Source organism: Cynocephalus volans, chromosome 7, assembly GCF_027409185.1.
Source record: "Cynocephalus volans isolate mCynVol1 chromosome 7, mCynVol1.pri, whole genome shotgun sequence".
In the NCBI taxonomy this organism is placed as follows: Eukaryota; Metazoa; Chordata; class Mammalia; order Dermoptera; family Cynocephalidae; genus Cynocephalus; species Cynocephalus volans.
Window position 1 is genome coordinate 137,301,158 of NC_084466.1, and position 16,222 is coordinate 137,317,379.

Here is a 16,222-nt window from a genome sequence, read left to right on the forward strand (position 1 = left end):
CTCTCTCTCTCCTTCTCTCTCATTCCTGTTCTTCCTTCCTTTTCTCTCTCTGTCTCTGCACAACACTTATTTTTCTTGACTAATTTTAAATTTTTTTCTTTCAAATTTTAATTTTCCATGATGCATCTGTACTGCTTCCATATTAACAATAAATGTTTACATTTTTACCATCCACTAGTAACACTTAGTGCACATCCATCTGACTACCTTTCTATGTAGAAAAAAAAAAAAATTACCAAAATGTGATCAACCCAAAAACTGTTTCCTATCTCCCATTTTCAGTCAATGATTCCACCTTCCCATTTCAGTAAATTTTCATTTCATTTAGTACTCTGATCATATTCAATTTCCCCAAGTGATAACAAAGTTGTTCTGTAGAGCCATTTGTTAAAACTAATATCTAGTCTGTGATGGTGCATGACATCTGGTTGTCATGACCGTTCCATTTCTTTTAATCTAACAGAGGTTTTCTTTCTCTCTTTTCTTTTTCTTTTTCTCTTTTTTCTAATGATGCAGATTTGTGGAAGAGATTTTTAAAGTATTTGGACAATGGGAGATTTCTCTCAATAATCCATATTTTAAAGTTGAACTTTTTAAAAAAGCCTGAACATTAGCCCTTTTCTTTTATGACTGATTTTAGCTATTCAAATAGCACTGAAATTCTAAGAGAAATGAGTTAGGCTTACGCATCATGAAACCCACTGTACCCTAGCTAAAGTGAGTGAGAGAATAGTCACTCTATGGGCACCAGGGTGACATTAAGAAAACAAAACAAACCCTTTCTGGGTCCTGTGATCACTGTTTTGCTAATGAATCCCATTTCCCTAAAGGAGGAGACAGACTTGCCTCAGCTCTTTCTCCACTACTGCCCTCCAGTCTCTAGGCGAAGGTCATAAGCCTGGAGGGCCCAGGCTTCCAGGGAACAAGACAACCTCATCTGAGCACAAGGGCAGGGATGAGTGAGCAAAGGCAAGCACTCACCATACACAGCAATGGTCTTGGTGTCTTGCAGGATGGCATTCCCAGCTGAGACCTGCACTGTGATGGTATTCATTCCTTCTGAAGTAAACTTGAAAGATATGCTTCCCTCCAAGGTGATCAAAGGCTAAAACAAGGGCACAGAGTGATGAGAAAGCTGTTCAGTTAGAGTTGAGACAGTCACTAGCTTGGAGCCATCAACAAGTGGTTTAACTCAGCACAGGATCTTCCTGATGCAGCACAGTGGAACTGCGTCCATCTGCTACGCCTCCTCCTCGGCTCCAGTCCAGGCCAGAAAGGAGGCTACTAAAGCAGTGACCCCAAGTGACTTTGCCCATTCCTTGTGAATTTAACACCTCTCTCCTGGTATTGTCCTGATTCAGGGGTAGGGAAATCAACAGTTCTGCTTGCTGGTGGGATATAGGCCTCTCTATGTTCATAACCTACCCACATCAAGCAGATCCCTAGAAACACTCAAATCAAATGAGAACAGGAGGTTCATAGGAATCTAGGTTTAAGCAGCACTCACTGAAAAATCTATAAGCTGCCAGGTGTTCATCTCCAGGTGTACAATTTACGTAGCATTACAACGGAGCACAGCAATTCTCAACACCGAAGCTGCACGCTAGTTAGACAGGAGCGGACTTGTGTGCCGGCTTCCTTGGAGAAGCCCCTTCGGCAGGTTGCGGGAAGTAGCTGCTATGGAAACAAGCACTAATTGGATGGTGGTTTGAGGACTCAAAAGGAAAAAAAAAAAAAAAAATTGGAGTGGCGCCTGTAATACAATCGAAGACTGGGGTCCTAGAGGGAAAACTTACTAGCCTCCCTCAACTCAGTCCTCACAAGCATTTCTTTCCCATCTTTTCTTAATTAATTTTAAAATCAGAATTCATTTAATACCCTGTATGGAAGAGGGAAGATTAAAGCCCAGCAGAAAAGTCTCACTAGGGTCTGTTGAGAATTTGGTTTACTTTTAAAGAGGAAAAAAAACAACAACAAAAAACAGGAGGCACAGAAGAAAGTTGCTTAGTACTTTCACCTTCTAGTCCTAGCTTTTAGACAAATCATATAGCTTTCTCTTCTTCCACTGTGGGTAGTGGGCCCAATATGGGCCAATTGGACATGCATAGTTTCAGACAAAATAAAAAAGATCTTCTTTTCAGCTTAGTTATGTTAGCAGTAGAGGTTAAAGGTTCTTTCCACTGTCAGGCTTATAGCAGGTCCAGGTTCAGGGGAGGTTTCCTGCCTGGGCCTGTGCAAAATTGTATTTCCAGCTGTAGCCAAATTTCAGCTCTAGAGTAGAAAAAGGTTTTCATTAAAGTACGATGCATTGCACTTGAAGAGCAAAGTTACCAAAGTGAAGGCAACTCGGATGGAAGAGATAGAGCTTTCCAGTCCAGGGCAGTTTATCCCTGTGCCCTTTAGAGAGATGCTCTGGGGCCTCAGCTCTACTACCTAGCTTGCATTTGGAAGCATTTCAATTTCTGAGAATGAAAATAGTGGCAATAGACCATGCACCCTGTTGTGGAGGAAAGAAAAATTAATGTAGGTGTTGGAAGGCCTTGGGTTTGGGCTCTACCTGAAGCAGCTGGAAGAGACGGGAACAAGCCACCTCAGCTGCCTCAGCCTCATTTTTTCATCTGCAAAATGAAGCACTTAGAGGAAATGAGGTTTAAGGTCTCTGCTGGTTTCAAAGGTGCTGCTGACTTTTGAGCACAGAGAACATTTGGGGAAACATAAAAGGTAAAGCTGACCTAAAGAAATAGCTATTTGCGATGTAGGTTGAGGAGGCCATTTGAGAGGGGGGTTGTAATGAAAATCTCTTGCTTTTTCCTGAGTATCCATTTGCCTCTTTCCTATTGGTAACTACTTCCTCCCTTCTCTGTTCATGGGGGTCTGAGGGGGCTGACTTCAACACCGTCTTGTCCACCGCAGCACCACGATCAAGGCCTGGTCAATGAGACTCAATCCTGGGACTTCTGTTAGAACTGCTTGGAAAACGGCATTTTATTTCTCTGCTAAGTTTGGGCTACTAAGGGTCATGGCAAAGTCCAACTGGAGAGGAAAGGGAATGTAGAGGAAGTCAAAGATAAGATGTGGGAAGTGAAGTGGGGAGAAAGAGACAGAGAGAGACAGAAAGAGAGAGGAAGAGAGAGAACCCACTGATGACATATTTGAGCTCCGAGGGCCCGGTGTCCCTGAAGGTAGGAGTACGCCTAGACTCTTGAGTTCATATGCCATTTCATTCCCTTTTTTGCTTCAGCCATTGTGAGTTTGGCTTCTGCCAGTAGACCCCGTGCTGAAGGCAGACCCACCTCAGTGTTGTTTCCGTACCACCACACGTAAGTCAGGGTGCCCACTTGGCTGGGCCACAGCACAGCAGTTGCGTTGACCTCTTTGTTCTTTGTGGTGACAAAGGGAAGAGACAGGTGCACGTGCTCCAGCGGACCTGAGGAGCAAGAGACAGAGGGGCCATGGAGAGGGAAGAGCTTCCTTTGCTGGGCCTTCCCTGCTGTAAAGAGAATGCATATTTACTCTTGAGGCCTCCAGACCACTGCAGCCATATTCCTGGAGGGAAGTGCTCAGGCACTGTCCCTACTGTGGAGAAAAGGATATACTGTGAACAATAATTGGGTTTGAACATTTTCCATTTACCGATCTTTCTACCACTTCTAAAACCTGAGTTATGTATATGTAAAAGTTAAAAATTTTACAATTAACTTATGAAGTCCTTAAATGAACAGGCATAATATGAGATTCTACAGGGAGGTGCAGTCTTTGAGTGTTATTCTTGGTGCTAGGGACACCTGGAACTTGGAGGGGCTTAGGTATTATTGAGGGAGGAAGGCACTGAACACATAAGGCAGGGATAGGTGATAGAGTACTATTTTGGATAGGGTGGTCCAGGAAGACTTCTCAGAAGAAATGACATTTGATGACCAACCTGAATAAGTGAAAGGCTGCATCAAGTATTTATTTGGAATTCTCCAGAGTGAGGGTAAAGCAAATGCAGAGAGCTTGAAGAGTTGTGCCTGCCATGTTTGATGAATAGCAAGAGATCCCAAACGGCTGCAGTGGAGAGACTGAGGGAAAGAATGGAGCAAAAGAGGTCTAGAGGTATTCAGGACTCATAATATGTTGGCCGATAGGCCCTCAAATATGTATATATTTGTATAAGATAATGCTTGCATGTATATATACTATACATGCATGCATATATAAAATTTATCTTTCAGATTCCCACAGCCTCTTGTATTTACTTATCATTTACTTTTTATGAGTTTTAAAAACCTGATTATTGCTACCCAAAAGCTTATCCTTTAAGCATCTCTGCTCTGCACAGAGGGTGGAAACTGTCCTAATGGAGTATCAGAAGTGAAACCCCAGCCCCCAGAGGCCTCCAACTGGCTGACTGCACTAAGCAGAGAACTGAGCGGGCTGATGCTGCTCCATCAGACAGGTGCCTGCGATGCACAAAAGGGACAGCAGGTGGCGCTGTATCACTCCATATGAATCTTCCTGGCAAGATGGTTGAGAGAACTGGGAATTACTTGTGTGAACTGGGTTTCCCTTCTCTTGTTTAGCCCTCCTGTGCTGCAGGAAACAACTGACGTTTTCGAGACGTGTGTGTGTGTGTGTGTGTGTGTGTGTGTGTGTGTGTGTGTGTGTACTGACTGCTCTGGCCTGCCTTTAGTGTTTACATTCTGGAGACCTTTGACCACCTAATTAAATATCATGTATATATCATATTGCTATTTGTCTGAAATGTTAAAATAAAAGCCACTAGAAGAAGAAAAAGTGATTCAAACTATGAAGATGAGATTGTAAGGCAGAGTTCCTCAGATTTCAGTGTACGTAAGAACCACGCTAATTTGTTCAAAGCAGATTATGATGCAGCACTTCCAGGAATTTTAATTCAGCAGATCAGAATGAGGCTCAGAATACTAAATTTTTGTCATTGAATTCTGGGGCAGGTGACTCGTTAAACCACGCCTTACAAAACCCTGGTCTTATGTTTGCTGGCCAATATAATGACTGTGTGAATAGTTGCAAAGTTACATGTGTTTTCAAGCTACACAGATCACTTTACCCAACAATGAGGCCAGAAAGACATCTGCAAATGGCTCCCACGTACAGGAGCAGTTAGGCAGAGTTTAGGAAAGATTAGAACATCCACCTCACCCTTTTCTTCAGCTGTCATTTTGCAAGTTTGCAAAGCCTTCAGTGATTTTTTTTTTTCTGCAAGACTGGCTGTGATACGGCAGCTTTCTGAGGAGAGATCGGCATGCCCTCTAAATTCTATACCCCATCAGTTGAAGGCAACACTGGCTGCATCATGTGTCTCATTAGTTTGCAAACTAGCAGAGCGCAGTGAATACTTTCCCCAAGGAATTCCAACTGTCAGGCTACGACAGATTAGCCAGGCTCCCGGCAAGAACTGCTGGCCTACTGCTAGAAACACTAAGCAGGAACATCAGATCCATTTGTTTCTGATGACCTTTGTAAACCCATATTTAAAAACCTCTAATTTGGAATTGAATCACCTTTCTGCACTGAACAGTGGAGGGGACAAGTATGTTAAACAGGCAGAGGGCTTTCTGGGAGCGCCCCAGAGGGCAGGCTGGGCAAGCTAGGAGTTGTTGCTAATTTTCTTGTCTCAGAATCCTCTAAATACAAACGCATATGCTACTGTGATTGTGGAAAAATCAAGTTTTACTAGTTGACAGCACACCATATATTTGATGGAACCTTTGTGAACAAGATATGCATCCATTTGACAGAGGAGAAAATCTAGGTTCAGAGAGATGGAGCGACTTGCCCAGGAGTTGGGGCCAGAATCTAAACTTAATCAGAATGACAGACCCTGAGAAATTTAGACCAGAAGCTGCTATTGAATTTTAAATCAGTATTTTCACATGGTTGGAGTACGGTAGATGTACATCAAATATGTGAGATGTGGAATACAATTAGTACTGGGTAGCTCTAGCAAAAATCCCCATTACCAAATCAGCTGTGGGAAACAGTAAGGAGCTAGGTAGTTGACCATTCTCAGAAGAGGTGCTGTCATTTGTGTTGCAAGTTATTTTTGCTGCTAATAATTAATGTTTGTGATATAGTTCTAAAGATTTTAAGATTATCACTATATCATCATCACTTTCATAACCCTCAATACAGATATGCAGGATAATATTATGTCTTAGCAACAGGCAACTGCTGTAAGTCTACATAGGATGGCTTTAGGGGTGGCGGTCAGATGGAAAGCAGCCTATGCAGTGCATATTGAAGTACACTGCTTCTGACCTAAATGCTCAAGACCTTCACGTGCAAAAATGTGGAGGGGGTATAAAAGCTGGTGAAGACTTACTTCCTCCAACCCCAAAGCCACCCTTGGTTCTGACACTAACCTTAATGACCAAGAGCTGAATTCTAGAGATAGGTAGACAGAGTTTGAGGTTTGGCTGTGCTACATAGTAACTCTGCCAGTTCAAATTAAATTACTTAAGCCCCTGGAACTTCAACACTCTTTATAAAGTAGGGTTTCTGATGGTGCCTACTTATAGGATTGTTTTGAGAAGTGAGATAATACACATAAGGAGCTAGTTTAGTGCAAAGCATGGCAAACACAGTAAGAACTTAATAAACTGTAGCCAAAAAGGGGGACGTTGAGTTGGCATACTGGGAGTAGTGTATAACTTTGTTTAGACCCAGAGAAGGGAGTGCGTGTTTCTTCAAAGCACCTTTGTCATGAGTGTACAGCAGATAGAGATCACGGATTACTGATATATGAGTATTAGGAATCCTAAGCAACCAAGCAATCTCTTGGGTATCCATAAATAGTCTTGCTTTCCCACTGGACCACAGCAGCTTAAACTAAAATGGTTCTAGGGCTGGCTGATTAGCTCAGTTGATTAGAGCGCAGCTTTATAACCTCAAGGTCATGGGTTCAGATCCCCATACCTAAACAAAAAAAAGGTTCTAGTTGGTACTTTCTGTATTCAGTTTCATCCCATGGGTAAGGTGCAGGGGAGAGGCATGGAGTAATGCCTGACGTTAATACTCTTGGCTTAGAGCTTGAAATCTGAACAAGGCCATTCATATAAGGGAGCGACTTTCATTTTGGTGTAAATTACTATTTCTCTAGTAACCAAAAAATGTCCTATGACTGAGGATATCCTCACACCTACCATATTCACGATGCACACATTTTTTACCAAACGTAACATGGAAGTTATTATTATCTCATCATATTTACTCACACCTTTAGATCCTTCAGTGGAAGAAAAGCTCTATTATTTCTTGGAACTGTTTCCTACTACAGCTGCCTTCTTGTTTTTACTATGTTTTCCCTTATACCACCTTCTCTTTAACACCAAATTGCCCACAGATAGAAGCCCAGGAAACACATTTAAAAAAGAAGAAGGAGCAAATGTTTAAAAAGATTATTAATAGCAAGGCATAATATGGGAAGACAAATAATGAGATGGGGGAGAAATGCCGTTATTTGTGCTATTTTCACTGCATTAAGTTGAGCTGTGAATGTGGACTGATTTCAACCATTTCTGTCCAAAAAAAAAAAAAAAAAAAAAAGACAAATTTATATGTTTCAACCAAATAGCTCTGCAAGTTGCTCAGGCCCAGCCCACAGACACAGGTGGTGGATTTCCAAGGCAGCTGGAGGAGGCATAGTAAGCCCAAGCAGAACAATCTGAAGCAACCCAGAGTCTAACATTATTCAAATTCCACTCCCATATTTGCTTCTTACTCGCTTCCCACTTTGCTCTTTTACTCTCTTATTTCCCATTCCCCTTATGCTAATAACTCGTGCATTTCTTCTAGATATGAGACTTTAGATTAGATTTTAAAGGATCAAATATTTAAGATACGTCATAAACCAACAACAGTAATAACATACAAGTTACATGTAAGTACAGGACGGCGCTGTCAGACCCCAGACTGTTGTCCACTTGCACGGTCACTCGGAAAATGCCCACATTCTGATAGACGTGCTTGATCCCATCTTCCATGGAGCTGAGGTTGACATAAGACACTGCGATGCCATCGCCAAAGTCCACTTGGATGAGTGTTCTCTGAACATCACCCTGCAAAACAGCCCAGTGTCAGAGGGAAGGGAGTCAGTGCTTGGTGTTCCTGCCTAGGGAGCTAGGGCATGTCCTGGTCCCTGGCTCAGGCATCGTGGCAGCCCTGGCTCCGTCCTACGTCTGAGAGCATCTGTCTGTTTTTGGCAGAATCCTTGTGACATTTCCTGGCAGGCAGGAGTTTGCTCAGATGGATACTCTGCAAATTGAAGGGCTCCAACTACCAAAAGTTTTAACATTTTGAAAGTTAACAGTGTTTGATTTTCAGCTTCAATGTACTATTCAATTCCTTGGAAGGCTTTGTTAATAGTCTCATCATCCACACGAAAAAAAAGATGTATATACATGGTTTTAAAAATTCACCCCACTTGACATGGTCACAGACCACTTCCTATGTCTTTAAGACCCTTGAATCCCCCTCTTTATGTCTGGTTCCCTGACCATTTTGGAGGGAGAATGAAGAATGGAAGACACCCTGTCTGACACCTGATATGACATTGGACTCAGCCCTATTATTATGGAAGATGATAAAGGTTAATTATCTTATACTTCAGCATTTCATACTATCAGCATGATCTCATTTTATTCTTCACAGAATCTTAGTCTGGAGAGGAGTGGGCAACGTTCATTCACTTTACAGACGAAGAAACTGAAGTCAAGAAAGGTTTCATCATTTGCTCCAAAGTTAACACAGCTGGTTAAGGGGCAATCCTGGGATTCCAACTCATCTCTCTGGACTTTCAGTTCATTTCTTATAGAGGGAACATAGAGCTGTGGGCTATGAATCCTAGTGTGCCATGAACAAGCTGGACGACTGACTTCACGCTAGTCATTCAGCCTCCTTTGGTTTCAGTTACCAAATCTATGAAATAGGCATAATAATACCTTACCAACTTAACTCAAATGGTTGCTATAAAAAAAACCATGCAATAAGCAGTAATTAGTAGTTACTAATCTGCAATATGCTAACAAAAATAAATGACTATAAAACAATGTAGCCATTAAAGACCTACACTGTTCCTTTAAAGCTTGATTGGAATCATATGGCTCCAAATTTCCCATGGGTAGGCAGGAAAAGATCAAGTCTGCATTATAAAATGCTAGGCATGTAAAAAAGAATTTTAATGACAGTTTAGATTCTCAAAGAACAAAGTTGCTTAGACCCAATTGACAAAAAGCAGCTTCCCTCACACATAACACATCCTTTAACAAGTTTCTTCTTCTTTTTTTTTTTTTTTTTTTGGTTAGCTTTTCTCATTTTCAGGGGGAAAAAAAAAACCCAAAAACCTTTGAACTAGAAATGTATTTTCGATTAAGTAAGGTTCATGTGGTATCATATTTTTTGAAAAGGCCAAGTTTAAAATGCTGACATTTAAAAGATTAATTCACAGGGAAAGGAAAAGCAGTTCAAATTGTATGAATCTATGTGACCTACTCCACTGATCTGTGCCCACCCAAGCATCGTGTGTGGGACACACGGCAGCTAACTCTCAGTAAGCACACAGGCAAAATTCTCCCCTAGGGTGGAAAGAAAACCCCATTCAAAACCACAGAACAAATATCCACAAGCCCAGGCATTGTGCAATTACTTGAATTCTCTTCATTAATAAATATAAATGTCAACTATTCCTGGACAACCAAAGTAGAATGAACAATTTTTCATTCTGGTTTTGATCAGTTTCCATTCCCAGGTTTGCTGGCTTTTCAAAAGAGCTACTGGGAAACCAACCCTAGGTGTCGGCAGGGAAAAAGAGCCCACTTTCAATAAACAAGTATCTGAGGGAAACAGGGGTATCTGGGGTTATTTGTGGAATAAAATAAGTAATATAGTTTCCACTAGAGACTGGAGTGCGAAGGTGGAGAGGGAGAGAGACAGGTTTAAAGTATTTTGTGGGGACAGAGTAGGTATCAGACAGGAGCCATCGTTTGCAAGAAGACAGAGGGGAGAGTCATACCTTCAGCCATTTCTACGTCAGCCTCCACTGAGAGAGAGCAGCCACCCACACAGGTGGGAAAGATATAACTTTAGCTGCCATTGCTTGAGTCTTGTCCTTTAAGTCTAGTTTCACCATTCTCCTCTTGTCAGTTGCAAAAAAAAAAAAACCCAAAAGTTTTGCCTGTCTGGATATCTACCGTCTGTTATGCCGATCTTTTGGCCTAATACCATTCTCGATTCTCCACTCATGATAATGTTCTATATGCATGTAATAGGCGAAAGGAGGGAGTTACTAAATGTCTGGACTAGTGCATCAGTAAGGCTTCCTTTACAGAGTCAGACTTTTAGAGTATTAGGTCAGGTGTATATGTATATATATAAATATGTATGTGTGTATGTGTGTATATATATATGTATACAAGAGCACTTCAAAACCTTCATGGGAAAATATAATTAAAAGATAAAACAAATCTTTCTACTAGGTATATACCCAAAGGAAATGAAATAAAAAAGATATCTACACACCCATATTCATTGCAGCACTATTTACAAAAATGAAGAGATGGAGTCAACCTAATTGTTCATCAACAGATGAATGGAGTAAAAAAAATATTGTGCTATATATGCACAAAGGAATACCACTCAGCTATAAAAAAAATATATTCTATCATTTGCAGCAACATGGATGTAACTGGAAACCATCATGTTAAGTGAAGTAAGTCAGGCACAAAAAGACAAATACCACATGATATCACTCATATGTGGAATCTAAAAAAAAAAAAAAAAGTAAAAAAAAAAGTGGTTCTTATAGAAGTAGAGAGTAAAGTAATGATTACCAGAGGCCAAAAGGGGACAGGGGGTGAGGAGGAAAAGTGATGGACTAAGGGGTATGAAACTATGCTTTCTATCCTAAGTGAATCATTGTGTAGTATATGCATATATTGAAACAACATACTGTACCCCACAAGTACATACAAGTAAATGTTAAAATATTTTGAATAAAAAGAAAATCTTTTCATGAACTTTTCCAAGTGTTCTTTTATGTATGTATGTGTGTATATATATATACACACATACTTGTGTGTGCACATATGTATGTATTCAAGTCAGATTTTAAAAGAGGGCAGTCCCCCATACCCGAAAGCAGGCATGGAGCATGCCTGGGGTCCTAGGCAGGAAATGAGGGCAGCACCCCCCACCCGGCAGCAGGCAAGGAGCATGATGAAAACACTACTTCCATGCAGGTGACCCACCTCAGCCACTGTCATGGCTACCTCAAAAGTGGTCACTGCCACAACAGTAGCCATGGCCACCATGTAGGCAGCCTGCAAGACTCTCAACTGCATTGACACAAGGAGTGTCACCAGCAGAGACCAGAAAAAGAAGAGGAAGCCTCTTTCCTCTAAGCCCATTCCATAGTAATAGAAGAAGCAACTGCTCTAACAGGTGACCAGACAACACAGAGATACTAGAAATAAGAAAATATGACACCACCAAAAGAATATAGTAATTCTCAAATACCAGACCCTACAGAGCAGGAAACCCTTGAAATGACTGGAAAGGAAATCTGAGCAACAATCTTAAGGAAATTCACTGAGATACAAGAAGACTCAGTTAGACAACATAAGAAAACGAGAAAAAAAAAAAAATCCAGGATATGAAGGAGGAAATTTACAAAGAGATTAATACCTTAAAAAAGAATGCAGCAGAATTCATGGAACTGAAAGATTCATTGAACAAAATAAAAAAAAAATAGAAGATAGCTTAAGCAGCAGGCTCTAACAAGCAGAAGAAAGAATTTCTGATTTTGAAGAAAGTCTTTTTGAAATAACTCAGGGAAACAAAAAATATTTTAAAAAGAATTTAAAAAAATGAAGAAAATCTAAGAGAGCTAGCAGAAAACCTTAAACACAAACATTCCAATCTTGCATGTTCCAGAAGGGGAAGAGAAAGAAAAAAGCCTAGAAAACCCCTAGTCAACAAAATAATAATTGAAAACTTCCCGATACTTGTCCTTCTTTGAGCCAGGAGCCTCAAATATCCGCAAATTAAGTAAACCCAAAATTATCCTAATTATCCAAAATTATCCAGGACACATTATAGTCAAATTGGTAAAGCTCAAAGACAAAGAGAGAATCTTAAAAGAAGCAAGAAAAAGTCATGTCACCTATTAGGAAGCCCCTATCAGACTAACAGCAGACTTCTTTTTTTATTATGAATATTCATGAGATACAAAGCTGATTGTCACCCCTCGTGGCCATGATGTGAGGGAGGGCCAGATTCATACTGGCAGCATACCCATTACCAGAAGTTGCTTTTGTACTCCATGTCCCCCACCCAAACAGCAGACTTCTAAACAGAAACTCTACAAGCCAGAAGAAATAGGTTGATATGTTTAAAATACTCAAATAAAAAAACTGCTAGCCAAGAATACTACACCCAGCAAGACTATCCTTCAGAAATGAGGGAGAAATAGTGTATTTTCTAGACAAACAAATACTGCAGGTGCTCACCAGCACATGATCAGCCCTGCAAGAAATCCTGAAGGGAGTCCTGCATCTGGAATCCAGAAAATGACAATCACTACCACGAATACACAAGAAAGAAAAAAAAAAAAAAAAAACAACTGCCAACTGGTAGAACAAAAATGCAAACCAGAAAGAGAAAGAAACTAAATCTTATCAGCACAAAATCCCAACAAACACCAAAGACAAACAATAAAAGGGGAAGAAAGAAACAAAAGATATTTAAAACATCCAAACAAAAAATGATAAAATACCAAGAGTAAGACAATACCTTTCAATAACAACCCTAAAAGTAAATGGATTAAACTCCCAACTCAAAAGATGTGGACTGACCAACTGTTTTAAAAACTAGACCCAACTGTATGATGTCTTCATGAGACTCACCTAACCTATAAAGACACACACAAAGTAATAGTGAGGGGATAGAAGAAGATATGCCATACAAACGGAAGGCAAAAAGAGTAGGAATTGTTATTCTTATATCAGATAAAATAGACTTTAAACCAAAAACCATATAAGGAGACAAAGAAGGCCACTATATAATGATTAAGGGATCTATCCAACAAAAAGACATAACAATGAAAAATATATATGCGTCCAACACAGGAGCACCCAGATCTATAAAGCAAACACTGTCAGGCCTAAATAAAGAGATAGACACCAATATAATAACAATAGGGGATTCGAACACCCTATCCATCCTGTACAGATCATCTAGGCTACAAATCAATAGAGAGATACAGGATGTAAACTACAGTATAGCCCAACTAGACCTGTCAGATATCTATAGAACATTTCATCCAACCACATATTTTCCTCATTGGCACCAGGATAGACCATATATTAGGTCAGAAATCAAGTCTCAACAAATTTTTAAAAATTGAAATTAATTCATGTATCTTTTGAGACTACAATGGATTGAAACTAGAAATAAATAAGAAGCAAAACTCAGGAAACTATACAAACAAATGGAAATTAAACAACATGCTCCCAAATGGCCTATGGGTCAAAGGAGAAATTAAACGGGAAATTAAAAAATTCCTTGAAACGAATGAAAATAAAGACACATAATACCAAAACCTGTGGGATACTGCAAAAGTAATAGTGAGAGGGAACTTTATAGCAATAAACACTTACTTCAAAAAAAAGAAGGATTTAAAACAATCTACCTAATGCTACAACTCAAAGAATTAGACAAATGAGAACAATTTAATCCCCAAACTGTAGTCCAAAAGAAATAATTAAGATCAGAGCAGTACTAAACGTAATAGAGACCCAAAAAACAATACCAAAGGTCAATGAAACAAAAAGTTGTTTTCTTAGGAAGGTAAATAAAATAGACAAGCTCTTAGCTAGGCTAACTAAAAAAGAAGAAAAGATCCAAATAACAAAAATTAGAAATGAAAAAGGAGACATTACAAGTGATACCACATAAATATAAAGAATTATTAGAGACTACTATAAACACCTACATGCCAACAAATTTGAAAACCTGGAGAAAATGGATACATTTTTGGACAATTACAGACTACCAAAACTGAAATAAGAAGACATAGAAAACCTGAACAGACTAATAACAAGCAACAAGATTGAGGTGGTAATCATTAGTCTCCCAACAAAGAAAAGACCAGGACTATATGGCTTTACTGATGAATTCTACCAGACCTTTAAAGAGGAACTATTATTAATTCTCTTCAAACTATTCTAAAAAATTGAAACAGAGGCCATTCTCCCAAATAACAAAACCAGGCAAAGATACAACAACAAAAAAAAAGAAAGCAACAGGCCAGTATCTCTGATGAACATAAACAGAAACATCCCTAACAAAATATTAGCAAGCAGAATACAGCAGCACATCAAGAAAATTATACACCATGATCAAATGGGATTCATTCCAGGGATGCAAGGATGGTTCAACATATGCAAGTTAGTAAATGTGATATACCACATCAATGAAATCAAGGACAAAAACCATATGATTACCTCAATAGATGCAGAAAAAGCATCTGACAAACTTCAGCACTGCTTCATGATAAAGACTCTCAGCAAATTAGGTATAAAAGGAAAGTATCTAAACACAATAAAAGCCACATATGACAAATGCACTGCCAATATCATCCTTAAAGGATGATAAAAATGGGAACAAGACAAGGACACCCACTGTCACCATTACTATTTAACATATTATTGGAACTACTAGCCAGAGCAATCAGGCAAGAAAAAGAAATAAAGGACATCCAGATTGGAAAAGATGAAGTTAAACTGTCCTTGTCTGAAGATGACATGATCCTATATATAGAAAAACCTAAAAACTTTACCAAAACACTCTTAGAGCTGATAAATGATTTCAGTAAAGTTGCAGGATATAAAATCAATACCCGCAAACCAGTAGTTTCTTTATACTCCTATAATAAACTAGCAGAAAAAGAAATCAAGAAAGTAAGCCCATTTACCAAAAAAATAAAATACATAGGAATCAATTTAGTGAGGGAGGTGAAAGATCTCTATAATGAGAACTACAAATTGCTGCTGAAAGAAATTAAAGAGGGCACAAAAAGAGGGAAAGACATTCCATTCTTTTGGGTTGGAAGAATTAACACTGTGAAAACATCCACTCTACCCAAAGTGATTAATAGATTCAATGCAATCCCCATCAAAATATCAATGACATTCTTCACAGAAATAGAAAAAAAAAAAAAAAATCCTGACATTCATATGGAACAAAAGACCCTGAATAGCCAAAGCAATGCTGAGTAAAAAAAAATAAATAAATAAAATAACAATAATAATAAAATAAAATAAAGCCAGATGCATTACAATACCTGATTTCAAATTACACTCCAAAGCTGTGGTAGCCAAACAGCATGATAGTGGCATAAAAACAGACACTCAGACCAATGGAATAGAATAAAGAACCAGAAATCATCCCACATACTTACAGCCAACTGGTATTTGACAAGGGCAACATACACTGGTGAAAGGACAGCCTCTTCAATAGGTGGTGGGAAAATTGGACATCCATATGTAGAAGAATAAAACTAGCCCTGTACCTCTCACTATATACCCAAATCAACTCAAAATCATTTGAAGACTTAAATATAAGACCTAAAACTATAAAACTCCTAAAAGAAAACATAGGGGCAACACTTCAGGAAGTAGGACTTGGCAAAGACCTTTGAACAAGACTCCAAGCCACAGGCAACAAAAGGAAAAATTAACAAATGGGATTATATCCACCTAAAAAGCTTCTGCACAGCAAAAGAAACAGCCAACAGAGTGAAAAGACAACCTACAGAATGGAAGAAAATATTTGTACACCATGTTTCTGACAAGGCAGTAATATCCAGAATATACAAAGAACTCAAACAATTTAACAGTAAAAAAATAAGCAATCCAGTTAAAAAGTAGACAAAGGATCTGAATAGGCATTTCTCAAATGAAGACATACAAATGACCAACAGACACATTAAAAAATGCTCAGCATCACTTAGCATCAGGGAAATGCAAATCAAAACTTCACTGAGATATCACCTCACGTCAGTTAGACTGATCAGTATGAAAAAGATGGAGAATAACAAATGCTGACGAGGTTGTGGAGAAAGGGGAACTCTCCCACCTTGTTGGTGGGACTGTAAACTAGTGCAGCTGTTATGGAAAACAGGAAGGAGGTTCCTCAAACAACTACA

At 39.2% G+C, this 16,222-nt stretch overlaps 1 protein-coding gene across 4 annotated transcripts in view; it reads right to left on the reverse strand.

Moving 5' to 3' along the window:
- SORCS1 (sortilin related VPS10 domain containing receptor 1) overlaps nucleotides 1-16,222 on the reverse strand; it is a 523,960-nt gene that overhangs the window by 39,241 nt on the left and 468,497 nt on the right. For all 4 annotated transcript variants that reach the window (XM_063101912.1, XM_063101913.1, XM_063101914.1 and 1 more), the window contains exons 19-21: nucleotides 7,892-8,078; nucleotides 3,294-3,427; nucleotides 982-1,105 (exon numbers count right to left, since the gene is read on the reverse strand). In XM_063101912.1, coding sequence (XP_062957982.1) covers nucleotides 982-1,105; nucleotides 3,294-3,427; nucleotides 7,892-8,078 — 445 coding nt within the window. The remainder of the gene's footprint in view (nucleotides 1-981; nucleotides 1,106-3,293; nucleotides 3,428-7,891; nucleotides 8,079-16,222) is intronic.